This window comes from Taeniopygia guttata, chromosome 3, assembly GCF_048771995.1.
Source record: "Taeniopygia guttata chromosome 3, bTaeGut7.mat, whole genome shotgun sequence".
In the NCBI taxonomy this organism is placed as follows: domain Eukaryota; kingdom Metazoa; phylum Chordata; class Aves; order Passeriformes; family Estrildidae; genus Taeniopygia; species Taeniopygia guttata.
The window spans coordinates 94,179,297-94,194,808 of NC_133027.1; the positions used below are offsets into that span (position 1 = coordinate 94,179,297).

The 15,512-nt window shown below is 41.2% G+C and overlaps 1 protein-coding gene across 47 annotated transcripts in view; it reads left to right on the top strand.

Moving 5' to 3' along the window:
* Nucleotides 1-15,512, top strand: part of NRXN1 (neurexin 1) — a 668,143-nt gene that overhangs the window by 608,150 nt on the left and 44,481 nt on the right. For 2 of the 47 annotated variants that reach the window (XM_072926146.1, XM_072926148.1), the window contains exons 1-2: nt 6,838-6,885; nt 7,841-7,942. The exons of 38 other annotated variants lie outside the window; for them this stretch is intronic. In XM_072926146.1, coding sequence (XP_072782247.1) covers nt 6,853-6,885; nt 7,841-7,942 — 135 coding nt within the window. In that variant the 5' untranslated portion in view covers nt 6,838-6,852. Of the gene's footprint in view, nt 1-5,955; nt 6,224-6,694; nt 6,886-6,920; nt 6,943-7,534; nt 7,561-7,840; nt 7,943-15,512 lie in introns of those variants that run through there. 7 more of the 47 variants (XM_072926150.1, XM_072926151.1, XM_072926147.1 and 4 more) reach the window with 6 other exon arrangements.

A 15,512-nucleotide genomic window follows, 5' to 3' on the forward strand; every position in this document is an offset into this window, starting at 1 on the left:
AAACATCTTCTGAATAAAGTAAACTCCCAGCCTCTGGGGGCTTCTCCACGTCAGGGGATAATGGATGCACTTACTAACAGCCAAAGAAATTATTTATTAGGATATGAAACCTTTAATTTAGAAGGAAGCCTTCACGTTTTCTTTTTTTCCCCCCACCCCTTACACTCCCACTCTGCAAAATGTAGCGAGGCCAAAATTTAATGCTTTTGCACATCTATTTCTGAGCTATGTGGGTGCCTCTCAAAAGGTATGATTTTGAAGTAGAACAAACAATATATTCATAGCAATCTTCCTTGAACCAACGAGGTTTTAGAAACCCAAAGATCCAGATCAATCACACCCAGTATATTACATTCTCCACTCTGTTTGGTTTAGATTTAAACTCTTTTATAGATGTTGAAATTGAAAGGATTCCCCAGCTGCTAAAAATTGCTCTGATGGAGCAGGACAAAATTACACCTGGAGAAAATACACTGGAAACTGAGACTTCATCTTTCTATCTGCTCCCCTAACTACAGGTACAGCAAGTTTGTCTAATAGTATGGATTTCATCATCCTGTATATATTTTGGTGTAGGTAGTTGGCCCTGTTATGTGTACAGGAGGCTGACACAAGGGGATAAAACCTTTCCTGACTCTGCCAAAGGTGATGAGAATCTAAAAATTTGTGAAATACACAATCATATTGAAACATCAAATGTTGACAGAAGTATGAAATGGTATAAATAGCTTTATTGTTTACAGCATATCCTCAACTACAATTGTTCCCAGCTTATTTATTTGTGTATACACAGATATGCTTTATGTACCCAGGAGGAAAGAACACAAAGACTTTCATTTTTAATTCTTTTCCTTGTTCTTATTTGGGGGAAGAAAACGTGATCTCTGAAATGCTCTCTACACAAAGAGCAAAAGGCAGATGTGGGCTTCTCTCTTCAGATACCGCTTCCTCCTCAGCTTCTCTTTTCATGTTTACAACTTCATGTGCTTCTCCTGCAAAGCACACATTGTTGGTGTGCTGCTGCAAGTACTGGAGTTCATTCTCCTCTCTTCTCTGGATCCTGCTGCTGTTTGCAGGAAGAGAAAACCTTTAGGTAATTTAAAAGTTTTCTCTTAGCTGTGCCAAGCTTGACCCTGTCTCTCGGGCTGACACTGCTGAGCCTCTGGAGATATTTCAGGTTCCCTAATAAACCCCTGTGCCTGAGCTGACACTCACTGAAATGAGAATAACACCTGTACTATCACTAAAATAACAAATCAAAGAGATTTGTTGACAAAGAGATTGTCAACAATCCATTGCTGCTCTGTGGTTCCTTTGTCCCCCTACAAAAAAAGAAGTAGGGGCTTCCCATGTGAATAATTTGTGGGAATTTAGGGATAGTTTATGTAGGACTTTGTGACCTGTAAGAGGGGCACTTACTGCAGAAAGCAGGGCAGATTACGTATTTACAAGCCCTTTAGAAAGTGGACACTTGTGTAAGTAAGGCAGCCTCAATACCTCCTAGACTGAAACAGAGGGGTAAAACCTCTTTTCCCAGCCAGATCATACCAAGGGTGAATACATTCTGCATATGACACCTGACATCCTTTGTGTAGCTACAGGGGAAAAATGGAACCTTGTGAATAATTAGACACTAATTCTGGATTATTTTTAATTAGAAAATCATGGGCAACATACCTGAACATTTCAGAATGCTGCTCTGAGTTTCTCTTATCTGTGATTATTTTTTTCCCCACAGAAGGGTATCATAAATTGTTTCTTTGTGTCTGTTTTGTGGCAGTCAAGCAGAAAAATTTCATCCTCTTTGTTCTACAGCCATTTAGCTTTAAACATGCTGCAACAAATGTTTGATTTTGCCATTTCAAGAATAGAGGTTTGCAGTTGTTCACTCTTAATCATCCTTGGAAAAGATTTTGATATAAAGACATGACTTCTTTCCCCTTCCTACATCTGTATCTGTGTATCTTCCCATGCAATTTGCCCCCTCTATCCTAGAAAAGGCAATGAGTACTTATGACTAAACCAGATAGGTGTGAGCAATCAAGTAGTGCTAATATTTGCATGAGTAAGAAACACCATTTATGAAGACAATTGAGACAAAATAAAGGTGCTCTATGTAATTAGGATAATAGCTGCATGTCATCACTTTCCCTGTGTATTATTATGACACTCTTGATTAACCAGGTGTAGAAGGATTTGGAAAGGCCAGAAAAAAAAAATATTAGGGAATCACAGTTGGAAGTAAGATGAAGCAGAGAATGAAAATATATGTGTGCCTAGAAAAAAAAAAAGAGTACATTTAATCTGTTTCTTGACAGTATAGAATTGGGGACTAAAGTCTGATGGCAGCTGTTAGTTCCAAACAGGTAGGATTGATCTAAATTATGGTTTCTTGAGAGAGTAATTTTTTTCCAGTGACAGTTTTTCTGCTTCCATTTGCTTAAAGAAGGAGGAGGATCCTGACCTTTTAAGCAGTGGAGGGCAGTTCTCTTGAAGATTTTCATCACTATTGAGCTTGTTTTCCTGTGATCCGTGGGAATGGAGGCGTCTGCAAGCCAGCCTGAATGGGTGCAGCCTGGCTGACAGCATGATGGGAGAGTTCAGAGCTCGGGGAAGGAGATTACAGACTTCCTGCCAGAAGGGGGTAATTTTGTCACAGGTGCAAGTACATGAAGTGTCACAGAGATGACACAGAGTGTTGACACTGATGCTCATTTCCTAAAGTTCGGTGGCTTAGCAGGGTGGAGTACTGCAGGAGTCTGAAGATGTCACATTGATGAAATCCCAAATACTGTCCAAGTTCCCCCATGAAAACAGTTAAGGCTTCCTCCTCAATACCAGCTCTCTCTGCACAAGTAATTACAAAATTAAATCTCCCTCACCAAAACTACAAACACCTCAAATTTGTTGAATATGTTTCCCAAGGACAATATTGAGGGGTTTGCAGGGGACAGGACATTAGTGGAGGCCCACCTTTTGGCCGTAAGAGCAATGTGTGTCTCAAGATGAAGTGGCAGTTTAATCCCTAAGGATGCACAGACATTTATATTTAAAACTCACATAACTTTCACATTCATTAAGCACATTTGAAGTGGTGGATAGTATATAAAATATCTCATTCTCATCTCAAGCAGCTTAATTTGTGCTTGCCCTTAGGCTGAAGTGTAAGAACTGAAGGCTTCCACCTGTGTCTGAATTGCACATGCAAATTTTTTTGATAAAATGGTACCTAAAAAAGACAATATAAAATAATTGGGGGCTTTTTTGCTCTTGAGTAGATCTTTTTCCTAGATAAATTACAATAATTTTTAAAAACTGCCTGTTCAGTGCACTAGCAAGGATTTTAATGATGATATGTTTGTACAGTTCTCATTTAGTTAATGAAATATGTAGCATATTTAGATCTAAATCAAATCACAAGTTTGGCTTCTCCTGTTCTCAGTTGCCTATGGTGAGTTTACCATAATTTTTTGTCTATGTTTTTCAAGCATAATGCTGGTTTTGCATTTTAGTAACTATAGAGATTTGTCTTTGTGATATTTACTACAGTGTCCCTTGATGTGAAATATATGTTATCCAACTAATTTCCTATCCCTCACTGCATTGAAAAGCAAATTTTCAAGTGATATTTTAGATGTATTTGGCAAAATTTATATTCAGCAAAATGGTCATGCACAGCTTGAGAGTGTGTAGTCAAGGGAATTCAGGTTCATTGCTTTTTTGCATTTAGTTTTATTTTTTGTATATTTGGACTTGATTCAACAAAGCACTCAGGACTTAAATGCAAAGTTGCAAGTACTTAAGTGTAAAGTCAAATCATTTCTCACTGCTTTGCCACACTAAGTCCATAAGTGCCTTCAAATCCTCTGGGTAAAATTTATCCCAGGTACACTATCTATTGTATTTTCACATCACACCATAGCCCATCATACATGATAGACAGAAAAAAAAAAGAGAAAAAAAAACCACAAAAAAACCCAAAAAACCCCCCAAAAAACCACAAACCCAACTTGGTTAGATGGAGGGTTGTTCTCCAAGAGAAAGAATTCTCTTCCAAGCTATTTTTTCCTGGACAGCCAGAATCTGTAGGATTCTGTGCTTTCTGACCTAGCACAGCTCACAGCAAGCTGTGCTCTGCAGCATTTCCTCCTGGCACTTCAAGGCAAGGCTGGTCAAACAGCATTTCATCCTCACAGACATCTGCTCAGCGTTTGAAAGGAGTTGGGATCTGTCATCCATCTTTATACCATTCCTTTTATTGCTGCGTTAGTTAGTGAGTGCCCTGAATAACAGGACATATGACAGTCCATTACTGTTAATGGGGTTATTGTAGAATCACACGTCTGAAAAATACTGCCTCAAGCAAAATATTAAGAGATAATTTAGTACTGTCTTTCAGGAAGGTACATGCTGGGGTTAATGAAAGTTTGACTTAGTGAACATGAAAGGATCACATTGTTTGATCTGCTTGAAATGGTATTTATTATTCTCATTTAGATAATTTTCTTAACTAAAATAGGAGTGTATTTCTTATTAGTTTTGCCCCCCAAGTGAACTCCTTTGGTTGAGGACACAGCCCTGACAGGAGTTGTTGTCAGGCAACCCAGGGACATGGATGCTGATGCCAGAAGGGCAGGGAGAGCACAGCTGCTGACCGTGGCCATTGCCCTTCCTGTCCTCTGTGCTGCTCCCTGAGCAGGGATGGGCAAACAAGGCTTGAGGGTTTGACCATTGCCACAAAACACTGGACGGGAAAGACGTAATTGTGGCCTGGTGGTGTCCTCTGCCATCTTCCAAAAGGGAAAAGGTGGTGAGTCAAGGTTAGGGATTTCTAGGGTGCTCTCAGAGGGTCAGGAATTGCTCTGAATGAAAAAGCTGAGAGATTTCCAACTGTGAGAGCTATCAAAATATAATGTTCAGCTCCAGCTTTTAATTTTGCTAGCCCATGCTTAGAAAACAACGTATGGAACAAGAGAGCACAGTGCTTTCTGCTTTATCCACCGGCACACTGCCTTAAAGTTTGCCAGCTTTAGGGGCCAGGAGTCAGGTTCCAGCATAAGGCAAGTGTAAGAGCCTCAGGGCAATGACTTTTCTCTAATTAGCACCACGTGGCACAGACAGACATTTAACAAATAGGAATGCCACTTCCAACAAGCAGTGTAATGTTTCTTTCAGCATTTACTGTTTTGGTTGCAAGTGAGATGCAGCCAAATGAATGTACATGGAAAGCCCCTGTGTCCAGCAAGCAGTCCTGCTGCTGTCCATGGGCTATAATTTTTCAATTCAGGAAAAAGGAGAACACAGTAGACACCTATTACACACACTTATAATTTAATAGCTGATCATTAAAAATCTAGGCACACTATGCAAATTAACTGAGCCACACAACCTCTGGTCGAACCTGGCTCTGTTTAGAGGAGGGGGATGTTTTTCATGCAAAGTAGATCTTTCCAATCCATTTCAATTTATTTTTCATGAAGAATGGTATCAAGACACTGCCCATCAGCTTTGCTTTGCTGCCACGTGCTTTAGCCATTAGCAGTAACATGCAGATGTGTCGTTTATCAAACGGTGTTGCAAGTCAATATGCCTTTTGAAAAAGGCAACACGCTGGCACTGAAATGGGTGGGTTGAGGGTATGTCAGGGCAAGGTTTTATCATCTCCGAGCTCCTGTCAGGGGAAATGCAAAGTTGGTATCACCTGACATTTTTGTATCTTGCTTGTCTTTTTCCTCAGCATAGACATTCATTATTCAAAGTAGATTTGAGGGCTTCTGGAAAAGCCAAAAGGCGGGAGCTTGCTATGTTACAACTGTTGGGATTCATTAAAGCTTCTAAGACCAAAAAAAAAAAAAAAAAAAAAAATAAAGAAAAAAAAAAAAAAGAAAGAAAGAAGGAAAAATTCTCCCTGGGCCCTGGGCCAAATAAAATTGAAATGCTGCTGCTGTAAGACTCTGTGGCTCTGTGGCTGGATTTTGGGGGATTGGTGACTAGCTTGACAAACCTGTTCTCAGCAGTTGCTTGGCCGAGGTCGCTCCAGCACCTGTGCAGGAGTGGGCGCCTGCTCTGTGTGCGGCCAAGGAAACGGCAGATGTGCTTGGCGGGTCTCCACGCGGCATCCCGGCCGTGCTGTGCCGTGCCGTGCCCTGCCCTGCCCGCTCGCTTCCAAGCGGGAAGCGCCGCGGTGGGACTAGGGGCGGGGGCGGCTCCATCCAGCACGAAGGCGAGAGATCCCATTCCGCGGCGTTTGTGGCATTCTGCCGGATTATTTCTGCGGGTTTTCTGTTTGTTTGGTTGGGCTTTTGGTTTTGTTTTGGTTTGGTTTCTTTTCGGCTTTTTTTGTGGGGTTTGTTTTTTTTTTTTTTTTAAAGCGGTAACGCCACCGACGTGCCGAGCTCGGTGTCGCACCGCTGCCTGCGGGTGTGGCAGGCGCCGCGCCGCGCATCCCTCCGCTGCATCCCGCTGCATCCCGCTGCATCCCGCTGCATCCCGCTGCATCCCGGCGCACGGCGCTCCGCCGCCGCCCGCTCCGCGCGGTTCCGCAGCGCCGTGCGGCGGCCCCGGTGTCCCCGCGGCGGCGGCGGGCGCGGCCGGGGGCGGGCGGAGCGCCGGGCACTGATAGGCCGGGCGGATGCGCAGGCAATTTATCATCCCCGGCTCCCGCGGAGGCAGGCAGCGCGCCTGTCACCAGTATTGATTTCAGAGGATGGACTAAATTTCCTAGGATTTCCATTAAGAATTAAGCGAGGAGGAGGGGAGGGGTAGTGGGGGGAGAGAAAGGAAGGGAAGGAAGGGAGAAAAAAAAAAAAAAAAAAAAAAGAAGCCGTAAGCACGCAGGGTAGCCAGGCAGACATGGATATGAGATGGCACTGTGAAAACTCGCAGGTAGCTTCTTCTCTCACAGCCGATGCAGCGCACAGACGAAGCACTGCCGCATGCAGGGTTTAAGATACCTTTAGGCTGACAGCAAGGAGGAGAAAGGAAAAAAAAAAAAAAAAAAAAACCAAACCAAAAAAAAAGGGCATTTGCACCGATTTACTGAAAATTACTTTTTTTTAGACTAAAAAATATTTGAATATGTCTCCTTGGAGATTTCATGTCATTAATATCAAGATCAAATTTCTGCACGATATCTGTTTCAAATCTAGAAAAGCTTCTAAATTGTATTTTTTTTTTCTTTTCTGCTCCAAGAAAATAACGCTTTGGTACCCAGAGCATGGATGCTGCTGTTTTTTTAATTTTTCTCATCTGCTTTTTCTTAAACAATAGGCTTTTTTTTTTTTTTTTTTTTTGAGCATGTTTGCTACAAATAAGTCTAAAAAGGAAAGGAAAATCGAGAAGAATCAAATAAAAGCATGAATAAAACCTGCTTCAAATAGTTGCCAGGCTGCTTTCTTTTTAACAATCTAGCGATTATTTTGGCTTAAATTATGCTTAAACCCTGACCATGCATGCTTTTCATCTTGGCTTAGAATATGTGTGTACGTGTGTGTGTACGTGCGTGTGTACTTGTTTTGATTTGATTTTTTTGCAGTGAGCATTTGCACAACGGGAATTCCTGTGAGTTATATGCATGCTTTGATAAGAAAAATTGCATCTCAGTGAATGACTGTATCTGATGGACTAAAATGTAGTGATATATAATGCAAAGTATCTTCATTTTTAACTGAGTTGCTTCTGATCGTTTGGGGGAGGGTAAATGACTGCATGCTTATGACAATGAAAGTGTTTGTGTATTTTCTCAAAGGTTGATTGTTTATTTGCTTGTTTCTAACACGAAGAGAGAGGTGTTTCCTTTTATTTATTTATTTGTTTGTTTTTCAAATAACAAACCTGCAAGGCATCTGATTTAAAGGAGCACGGGCTACAAAGCTTTCCCTGTTACCTGAAAACGAGCAGAAGGGTGTGTGTTTGTGTGAGAGCACCCAGCTCCTCTGGGGAGGTTGGTGATCTTTTCAGCTCCTTATTCTCCCCAAGAAGAGTTAAAATGCCGTGGCTGGCTGGCGCCTGCGTGCACCATGGGAATTCTGCTGGCAAAGCCAGGGCTGGCAGCAGGTGCGACAGGTGTATCGTGATAGTGGAGAAAGGCAAAGGTGCGGGTGAGGGTTGCCAAAAGAGGTTAAAGGGTTTTAAAAGCAGCAGCTTCCATCTGTACAGAAATCTCATTTTCCCCCAGTAGCTAGAAAGACAAGGGGAAAAGCTTTTTTTTTTTGGTGCGTTTCATTTGTTTCAAATGAGTCAGAGGATAATAAAGCGGGAGAGAAGGTTCAATTTTATTCTGCTTTGCAGGTTATAACTATATGTTGAGAGAGAAGTGATGGTTTTTGAGGCTTTTTTCATGATAATGAAAAGGCTGAACTGGATCCAAACTGACTTCATTCATTGCTGCAGTTGTGAGGCTGAGCATCAAACCTTCTTTCCTTAGGCATACAGGGTGTGTTGCATTTGCTAGCTGGGCTTTCTCAGAGTTCTGCCATTAAGCCTTTTGCGGTTTTTTATTGTATTCATTTAAATCACTTAATGTGCCATTTTGTACAGCAGCTCTTCTCTTACTGCTCTGCGCTAATCAATACCAAATTTTACTCTTCCCATAGCAGCTTACCCCAGGGAGAAAAAAAAAAATTGGGTGGTTGTAACCATGCCAAATGGCTCTGGCCTGTTGCTAACTTAGGCCACTCCTCAAGTTTGGGCTGGAAACTTTGTGAGTTGAGTCTACCATTCCTAGCTCTCTTCCTAATAATCCTCCACATCACCTAGGCATCATATATAATTTGACACAGCTGACAGCATCCACTTAGGAGAAGCTTAGGGTTGAGCCAGAATGAAAATTGAATTGCATCTCAACTCCCTAATATTAATGATCCTTCCAGGTCAGCAGAGGAGTAATTGCCAGGACAGCCTGAGGAATTGTCCATTAAACCTGCCTAGATGGCAGCTCACCTGTGGAGAGATGCATCTAGATGGCGTGTACAAAATGAATTCCATTTGCTTAATATAAGGTCTGCTGGACTTATGAATATTTCAAAAGCCAACATGTGGTCTCAAGTTTAATACCAAGTAATTTTTCTGGTATTTTAAGATTGCTTATAACTAAGGCTTAGCCAAATTGCCTTAGACGTGTCTGAAAAAGAAAATTTTTCACAGAAAAATCTGGTTGGTGGTTGTATCTTGAAGGGCAAGCCTATATTTCTGTAAAGGTGTAATTTGATCTAAAACCTTGTGGCATGAAGCAAGAGAAGAAAAGTTCATGTTATCCATGTTCTTTAGTCCTTGAGGTCGCTGCGCATTTAGACTATCCCATTAATCAGTCAAAATTGGTATACACAACCTGATTAGGTGGGCAGCTGGACCTTTAAATCCCAAATCAATATTCAACAGGAATTCAGAGGAGACAAACAGCCTAAGGACAATGTTTAGAAACTCAAATGTGCTTTATGTCTTGGTGTAATGCTGATTTAGCAAGAAATCCCAGTCACAGCGTGAGAGGATTTATTTTTTGACCTTGTGCATATGAGATGACAGAGAAAGTTAAGAGTTGTCAGCATGGCTTTACTGCAAGGGGGAAATGCAGAGGGGGTTCATCCATCCTCTGTTGCCATTACAGAAGGTACCCATTTGGAGCAGCAGAGAACAGAGGTGCACAGAGCAGACCAGAATACAGATACTTCAGATTGAAAATCACGTTCTTCTGAACTTGCCTCTGTGCCAGGTTGATGATTTAACTGAAGTACCATAGTCTGCAGACACAAATGAGGGAACAATCTAACTTGCTGCAATCCAAGTGGGATATATCCTCTAGGAAATCTTGGACCACTGCCTGTTTATCTGTTCTCTCTCTCATCACAGCTACCGAAAACTATGGTGGGTTTTTCTTTCAACAGCCATGTCAGCTATAGCAGCTTCATGTAGTAAAAGGATTTCTGACTGCTGACACCCTTCTGCCATGGGTCACTTGTTTCCACTGCTTAGAGGAGTTTGTTTCCTCTCCTCAGAGCTCCTTGTCTTCACACTGCTGGAGATGGTGTCACAGCTTGGCTGGGTTGTGTGTACATACACACAAGAAAGCCTTTCTGAGCCTTTCAAGATAAAGAGTTGAAGAAATTCAGTCTTAGCCAAGGAGAAGCTTGACAGACAGAACTTGTTGGTGAAGAGTAAATGATTTTCATACTTCTTGGTTGACATGTTCAGTAGCTTGAAATATTTTATAATTATTTTTAGTTGTATGTATTGCTACAAAGTTTAGTCATTCTATTAGTTTCATGCTGCTAAATTTTTTGAATTAGCTGGTTTTTAGCAACTAATTGAACAGCTTTTCTGACACAAAAATTAATTTTACACTTGTTTTGCACATTCAGCCAGTGATGACTTTTAATTTCTGTATTTATTGCTCTCTCTGGTTTTTTATATTTCTCATATGTTTTTTCAACCCATAGACTGTTTTGCACTGCTCTTGCAAGTTGCTCTGACCAGCAGATTCAGAAGAAGTCTGATAAAATCATGAGAAGTTCCTCTTGTAGGGTAGCTTGTATGATTACAGTCTTTTGCTATGCTTTTCCACACTGGCTTTCTCTTTTTGTCTATATATGAACCATACTTCATTTTTTGCCAGTGGGCTGCATAATTAGATTTAGCTATATAATCACATGCCATTAATAAGGGCTAATCCCTTCTTGTCAGATCTTATCTTTCAATCCCTTTTGGGTGAAACTTCAGGTAATGCCTCCAATCTAAGTACCAGATTGAGAAGAGACAGAGTAAGGGCTGAGGGCAAAACTTAGACAAAGCAGCTATTTGAAACAATGTGGGGTATATCAGAAGGCAGCCAAAAAAAACCCTGCAGTTCCTCTGAAAAAGTAGTTGTTGGGACTGCTCCTGTGCATTTGACTGCGTTACTAGAGAATGGTAGTTCTAGAGAATGCCCTTCTCTACTAAAGAAGGGAAAAAACCTGTGTGCAACCTCTAAAAAAAAAGTGGAAAGATACGGATTAGAAAGTGTGTTCTCTACGTGCAGGGAATCTGAGCGTTGTGGACACTTCAGCTAGCCCTGTGCAGCAGTTTGGCTAGGTCTCCAGGAAAGGTGGATTAAGGTGAAGTTCTACCATCCCTGAGGTCAATGGAAATGCTGTCAGTGACTTCACTGTCACTGACATTCCGCCCCTGGCAGAAGTCCGAACAGCACAGAGTGTGAAGTCTAAGTATGTGAGGACATATGAATTGATTTCTAAACCCAGCTATCTTGGATGATTGTTGCTTAAAGTAAATCAGAAGTTAAATGGGAAATGAGCAAGATGGCATTTTCACCAGAATGATTCATTTTAAATTCCATCCCACAAAGAAAATGATTCCTTGCCAGTGAAGACCTGGGAAGTTTTCGGGTGATGGGACATTTCTCACGCTGAGACTCTGTAATGTCCAGGACCTTGGAACACCTTCTGGTTTGAGCCTGGCCGTATGTTTTTGGCACAAATCCAGAAATGAATATAGTAAGTTGTGGACTTTAGCACAGAGTAAATTGCATTTCTTGGCTTCAATATCGTTAGTGCCTTGTTCGCTGGTTTCTCTAAATTGGCTGTGGTGTGGCTGCAAGCCAATACTAAATCACATGAAGACTGAAATTATTTTCCTTAAGTTTTCACAAGTTTTGTATTTTTCCTTCCTTTTAGTTCATTTGATTTCTCTTATTCCCTTTCCTATCTATTTCAAAATTCCCATGCTAGATCACTCTCATTGTGAAGACTAAACTACTATATATGCTGTTATTGTATTTTTTCTATACTGGAGGCTAAGGAGAATGCCTTGCTTTTCTGTGGTGGTTTTTAGTGCTGCTCAATCCTAATCATTCAGGAATTTTGTTGAAATTTAAATTGTTTTCTTTTGTAATAGGGTTATTTGTACTGTTAAACAAATGCATTAGGTTTGCAAAATTGTTGAACAAGTTTATTGAGAAAAAGGGTGATTAGAGCATCTGGGGCTGTGTGCCATCACTGTGACTGCACCAATTTTCACAGCTCCCTCAAAGCAGAATGTACCTGGGGCACAAGTGCACTGAAGAGGTGGACAATAGCTTTTGGCTTTCACCAAAAAGCTCTTTAAGAAAGCAGTTGCACAAAGACTACACATACAAATATACGTTATTTGTGTAGAGTGTGTTGTACAGTAGAAGCAAAAAATGAAGTTCATGTGGAATTTGGGAGCAAAGTATGTTTTTGAGTTCCTAATTGTGTTAGAATTAGGTGTTAGAATTGCTTAATAAAAGGGATATGGCAGTGAATGAAAAGTCACAATTTTGCTTTACAATAACACAGGTATATTTGATACTGGTATTAAGTGTCAATAATGCACCAAAGTTGGGGAAGCTGAGGAACGAATACATGGACAAAGTACAAACCTCTTCCATGTTTTAGAGGCGTGAGGTGGCAGCAAGGAAGGGATGGGAGGTCACCCAGCCAAAATCAGAGCAGGCCAGTAAAAATATCCCTCCAGGTGAGCTGCACTGCCAAATGCAAATCTGTTGTGTGAGGTTGATGTCAACGTCAGCCGCCGTGTCCTGGGGAAGCTCACTTCCCCTGGCCCATGCCAGCTTCAGGGAGGTTTGCAAAGCCAAGCTGAGCAGTGCAGCCTGTGATTTCCTAGAGGATGTCCATCTGCCCTGAACAGCCTGAGCAGCCCCGGGCCCTCGCCCACAACTGCGTCGGCGGAACTGCCACGTCCCGCGTGAGCTGCACTGCCCGGCCCCAGCAGTGCCAGGAATAACTCTCCTCTCGTCCTAGGCATAATGTTAGGGTGCTACACCCTTATTCCTCTTTATGCTTAAGCTTGAGAAACATAGCTTGGATCTTTGAAATGTGTTTAAACTCAGTCTGGACCAGTGGGAGTACCCTTTCAGGGCATTTTCAGGGCATGATGAGTGATGGTTGACTTGTTTGGTTTTGGTTAGGAAGAGACTTCGCTGTTAGAAGAACATGTCTGTTACTCCTCTTTCTATTTATTTTTAGTCATTCTAACTAACTTACCAGACAGTAGGATGTTTCTGCTAAATCTTGCAGAGGTCAGGTTGCACGAAACAGCTAAGAGAAAATCAGCATAATTTGGTTTTTTTTCTGCCAGTATTTTAAGTAGTAGATTAAGTACTAGCTTGCCAGATTTTTACCTAGAGGCATGAAAAAAGACTTCAGTTTTTCCATAAGCTGCGTTGACCATTGTCAACTTTACCATCCCTTTGCAGCTTTACCTGTGCAGCAAATTTCTATTGCTACATATTTTCCCTTTCTAGTGGAGATATCTAGGGAATAAATCAAGTAAAGTGGTAGCAGAGGTATCTGAAAAGGTTGCAAAGGTGACCTTTGCAAAACACTCCTTCGGGGTTACTGGGGAGGACATGTGACATTCAAGTCTCACTGGTTTTGTGCATCAGACAGTTACAAAGGAAATAATAGCAACTTTTAAGCTCATAAGAATGCATCTGTCACTTTGTCTAATCTTTGCTTTCTGGCAGCCTAAAATAGGTGACTGAGATGGTAACCTGGTCCTGAAAAAGAGCAAGGCAATCTTCTTGTGTCCAAACCGTCTGTACTATCTGTTCCCCATTGCTATTTAGGTGACTTATCTGAACTAGGAATGAGCAGCAGCTTTTATGACAGTGGGAACATTCTTCCAGTGTGCAGCCACTGCAGGATAAGGAGCTCTGGCAACTGATCTGTGACCCCTGCTCCTGCCTTGCATTGTGCTGAGACTGACTGGATTGCTCTAGTAGACTTTGTTTTACTCTTTTTATAGCCAGGTATCCAGATGGCTTCAAGGATTTAAGTCAGCTTTTCAACTTTAGGTATTGCTGTACTTGGAAATAGGAAAAATGAAAGTAACCTGAGTAAATAATCTAAAAATATAGTGGAGATGTGACTAATTCCTTTTGGAAGCGTACCTCAACTGTAATTCATTTTAGTTCCAAGAGAAGATTCTCATTTCTTTGTGATTAATTAGATAGAACCACCTTGAGATCACTAAATAATAAGACAACTCCAGAAAAAATGGTTTTCCCCTTGAATGAACTATGAGCAGCTTCAGTAGTTTCTCAGACTATCAGTGCATGGTGTATGTCTGGAGTGCTGCAGAGCTGTGGAGAGTAAAATGGAAAGACATTGCCTTAGTCATGTTGATAACCAGAGTAAGAGCTGTGAAAAATGTTTGTTAAACAATGTTCTCACCATGGTGTTATTCCGAGCCTGACTAAAATCTGTATCTCTCTTAGCTGAGGGCTCGGCACTGTGGGTCCTGTTCTTTCTGGTCCTACTTCCTTGCCTAATCATTCTTCAAGTGTGGGATTATTTCTAATTCTATCTTGACTGCAGAAAATCCTGATCCTTCATGTATTTCTGGGAACTTCATGTTCCTTATTAATTTATGGATATGCCAGATAATTTGTTGATTTTAGCTGAATTTGATGATCAAAGAAAGAATTGGACAAAACATTTGTTAATCCCATTATTCTGCCAGAGAAAATTTGTGTCACTATTAAACTAACACCCATTCAATTAATGGTGAGCTTTGCAAACTCCCTTTTATTTCATGTGGTCTTACATTAAAACATTACTTCCATTATTTTCAGATACTAAAAGTAATTTTCCTTTCCTTTGGATATTCTCTTCTGGGCTTTTCCTCCAGTATCAGCATCCCAGAAGAGGACATCTACCTGATAGATGGCACTGGGAATGACAAATAAATTGTGTTTTGAGTTGAAAATATCCTGAATGTTAAAGCTGTCTGTCTAATGACTATGTTGGAAAAAGCATAATTATGTTGCATTTTCCACGTGCCATTTGCGTTGCTCTCGATTCAGTGTTTTGCATGAAGTGTATGGACTGAAATTAACCAAAAAGTCATTGAGCTGCTTCTTTTGGGTCAGTTGGACTTCTTCCTCCAGTGACTGTTTGCTAATTTTGAGATGACATTTCTTCCTCCTGGGAATGGTTTTGCATTAATGTATTCTTAATTGTATTAACACTAATAACTAAGAGGGGAAGCAATTTCTTGGAGGAAAGGAAAGGCAGGAATAACCTGTGAGCCCTGCAAAATAATTGAGAGTGGGAGTTAAGGAAACTGCTACATGTTCTACATATGCTGGGTTTTGTCTCTGCCCTCAGAGGTCCTATAACTTAGACATGGATACTCAAATGGTGATCTCAGCAGTCAAAAGAAGCTTGGGGGTTTCTCTTTCTTCTTAAATTCATACTGACCTTTTGAAAATGTTAGTAGCTGCATGAATTGCTGGATCTGATTTCCATGTAAGGTGTTTGAGCTCTGGAATACTGGAAGGGATGCTCTGTTCCACAGATGCTCTTGGTTTCCATGTAACAAAGAGGAATTACACAGGGGTGGCACCTCAAGGTGGAGGAGCACTGATGCTCACCCTTGTGCTGGTGGCCTGATTTTGGGCTGTCAGCATGGGGTGTGTGCCCAGTCCACGATTTCTCCATCTGAGGAAACCAGCCAGGTCTGGATGCTGAATGGAGCAA